The sequence below is a fragment of the Lissotriton helveticus genome, chromosome 7 (assembly GCF_964261635.1).
Source record: "Lissotriton helveticus chromosome 7, aLisHel1.1, whole genome shotgun sequence".
Taxonomy (NCBI): Eukaryota; Metazoa; Chordata; class Amphibia; order Caudata; family Salamandridae; genus Lissotriton; species Lissotriton helveticus.
In genome coordinates this window covers 1,217,513,531-1,217,516,457 of record NC_136068.1, presented here as the reverse complement: position 1 = coordinate 1,217,516,457, position 2,927 = coordinate 1,217,513,531, and the positions used below count along the sequence as shown (strand labels likewise).

The 2,927-nt window shown below is 52.8% G+C and overlaps 1 protein-coding gene across 1 annotated transcript; it reads left to right on the top strand.

The window, feature by feature from the left end:
• Nucleotides 1–297: 297 nt before the first annotated feature.
• Nucleotides 298–2,288, top strand: NOG (noggin). Its single transcript, XM_078650802.1, has one exon. It carries the CDS (start codon nt 1,021–1,023, stop codon nt 1,732–1,734), a length of 714 nt encoding a protein of 237 aa, XP_078506928.1. The 5' UTR covers nt 298–1,020; the 3' UTR covers nt 1,735–2,288.
• Nucleotides 2,289–2,927: the final 639 nt, after the last annotated feature.

The window sequence follows — 2,927 nt, the reverse complement described above, 5'->3', positions numbered from 1 at the left end:
GGCTGTGACACTCACATGCTTAAAAGGAGCCCTGTCCGTAGCAGACAGGCTAGGACTCCAGCAGAGGGCGCCAGGACCTCAGTCAGGGGACAGAGACAGCGGGACGCGCCCCCGCCGCTCCGCCACTCACAGAGAGGGTGGTATGAGGCCGGCCCTGGCCACGGGCCAACAAGAGCGCTTAATGGCAATTACATCACGGCCGCGGGGCGCCGGGCACATAAATCCCAGGAAGCAGGTAGCGCCGAAGATCGGCGTCCAGCGTCAGTGAGAGGCAGACAGCGCTTGCAGGGAGCCGGACGGCTCGAGAGTGGAGAGAGCGGCAGAGCCCTGCAGCAACACCAGGGATCTTTGGTCAAAGGGCAGCTGTAGCGCTCCCCACAGCCAGAACCCCGCAGAGCACGAGGAGGCCACATATTTAAAGAAGGGCATGTTGTCTAAGACAGCCAGGCTACAGATACGGATTCGCAAACAGCCACAATAACTTCGCTCTGTCAGGACTGGCTGTCACAGAAGGACCACTTCAGACACTGGGACAGCAGAGGCGAGCTGTCTCCTGCTGCTAAAGCGGACTCAAAGAAGGATTACCTTTGACACCAGTACAGCAGAAATAGTATGTGGACATTGATCCGTAAAGCGAACAGTCTGTAGACGCTCACTTCATATAAGGCAGAATTTCACAGATACAATTTCCACACTCTTTGCAGAAGCCCTCGGAGTGACTTCCTCTGTGCCTCGGCCACAGGACAGATTTACCTGCCAGTGCCAGGACTGTGTCGTTTTCTTCCGATTTCTGGCCCGGAGTCTGCGGTTGCCATGGCGATGAGGCTGAAAGTGAGCGCCTGAGAGCCCAGAAGTCGCTGGATGCTGCGGGCTCGGAAGCTGGAGGTGACGAAGATTTAAAGCCCGCTGATCGGCCGGATTGTGCAGCCGCAGACAGAGTGGTGCCAGCGTGCGCCCTGCACAGGCGCCCGCGCCCGGAACCCAGAGACTCGCGGATACCCCCGCTCTGATGCCTGTTATATGAGCGCGGCCCACTCGAACTCCAGCATGGATCACCCCCCGTGCCTTCTGACTTTTTACGCCCTGCTGGTTCTGCTCGGTCTCCGGATAGAGCAAGGCAGTTGCCAACACTACCTGCACATCCGCCCCTCGCCCAGTGACAACCTACCCCTGGTGGAACTCCTCGAGCACCCGGACCCCGTGTACGACCCCAAGGAGAGGGACCTGAACGAGACTCTGCTGCGGGGGCTGCTGGGCGCCCACTTCGACCCCAGCTTCATGGCCATCACGCTGCCAGAGGACCGGCAGCAGGGAGTGGAGGACTTGGGGGAGCTGGACATGCTGCTGCGGCAGAAGCCCTCGGGGGCCATGCCCGGGGAGATAAAGGGGCTGGAGTTCCACGAGGGGACGCTACCGGCGCAGCAGCAACAGCAGGGCAAGAGGCAGAGACTCAGCAAGAAGCTGCGCCGGAAGCTGCAGATGTGGCTGTGGTCGCAGACCTTCTGCCCCGTGCTCTACACGTGGAACGAGCTGGGCAGCCGCTTCTGGCCGCGCTACGTGAAGGTGGGCAGCTGCTACAGCAAGCGCTCGTGCTCCGTGCCCGAGGGCATGGTGTGCAAGGCAGCCAAGTCGGTGCATCTCACCATCCTGCGCTGGAGGTGCCAGCGGCGGCAGAAGTGCCACTGGATACCCATACACTACCCCATCATTTCGGAGTGCAAGTGCTCGTGCTGAGGGCTCCTGGACAGTGACCGTGCCAATCAGTGACTTTAGCTGGCACGGGCAGGGCTGAGGCACACAGACTGCTAGAAGTCTGGGACACGCACTAACTCATGAACCTCCTACATCTCCAGGCAAGGTCCAGAACCGGAGGGCCGCGCCTGCAGGAATGTACACAATGTGTTTGTATTTATGGTACCAAGTCTAAATTACTATTAAAAAAGGTCAGTATTATTCGTCAAAATAACCAGCGTCTACTGTATTTTCAAGACTCTTGTCCTGGTTGTTGCTAATGTATCTATTTATATTCCAGAGCACTTCGCATTGCGAAGCAGTTTTTAAAACTTTTTATTTAGAAGGACTTTAAAGCTATTTTCCATTCTTCGGAAAGTGCCGTTTTATGGACCTCAGAAAGCATAGAGAGTACAATTGTATTTTACAGTTATTGTAAATATAGAAAGAGCACATGTGAAAGATTAATCATGTAAATTAAGAGTATCTGCTATTTATTCTTTATATCTTGTAGTAAAAAGTGCAGTGCAGAATTAAAGTAAACCACTAAAACATGACCTGTGTTGCGCTTGCCTTCTATTTGTTGCTTTGATGCCTTATTCTCTGCTACAGAGACCAGCATGGATTTTATTCTATTTTATTTCTTGACTACTGTGCAATGTTCTTATTTCTTGACTACTATGCTATCTTCACCCAATATGAGAAGTGACGTTTCATGGGGTCGGACAACGCAGGTGGGAATACCAGTTGGCCATTTGCAAATGTGTTTTTTTCTTTTCTGGATCCTGTTGCAAAGTTTGAGTTTTGGGATATTGGATTACAGGCTATACTAGGGGTAGATTGTGCTCTATGCAAGTACCAAATAATATGAAGAGTTTGACCAGCCAGAAAACAAGGGGCATTCTACTGCAGAAATACAAATACCTCAACCCCACCCCCCCCCCCCCGCGCTGAAGCCAAAATATCCTCAAGTGACAGAAATGAGCGATTCCAAAAAAGTAACTATGACTCCATTGTGATTTTCAGCAAAGTTTTTCAGTCGATGTTCAACGCCTAGGTATAACAACTGTGTTATGCATAAGCCATGTGTAACTGATTTTTTCTCCTTGGCCGGGGAGACTAGCTCCGGAAGTCTGACAATTAACGTGGGGATTCCAGTGGGCTAGTGACATGTGTTTTCTACTGGTTCCGGTGGC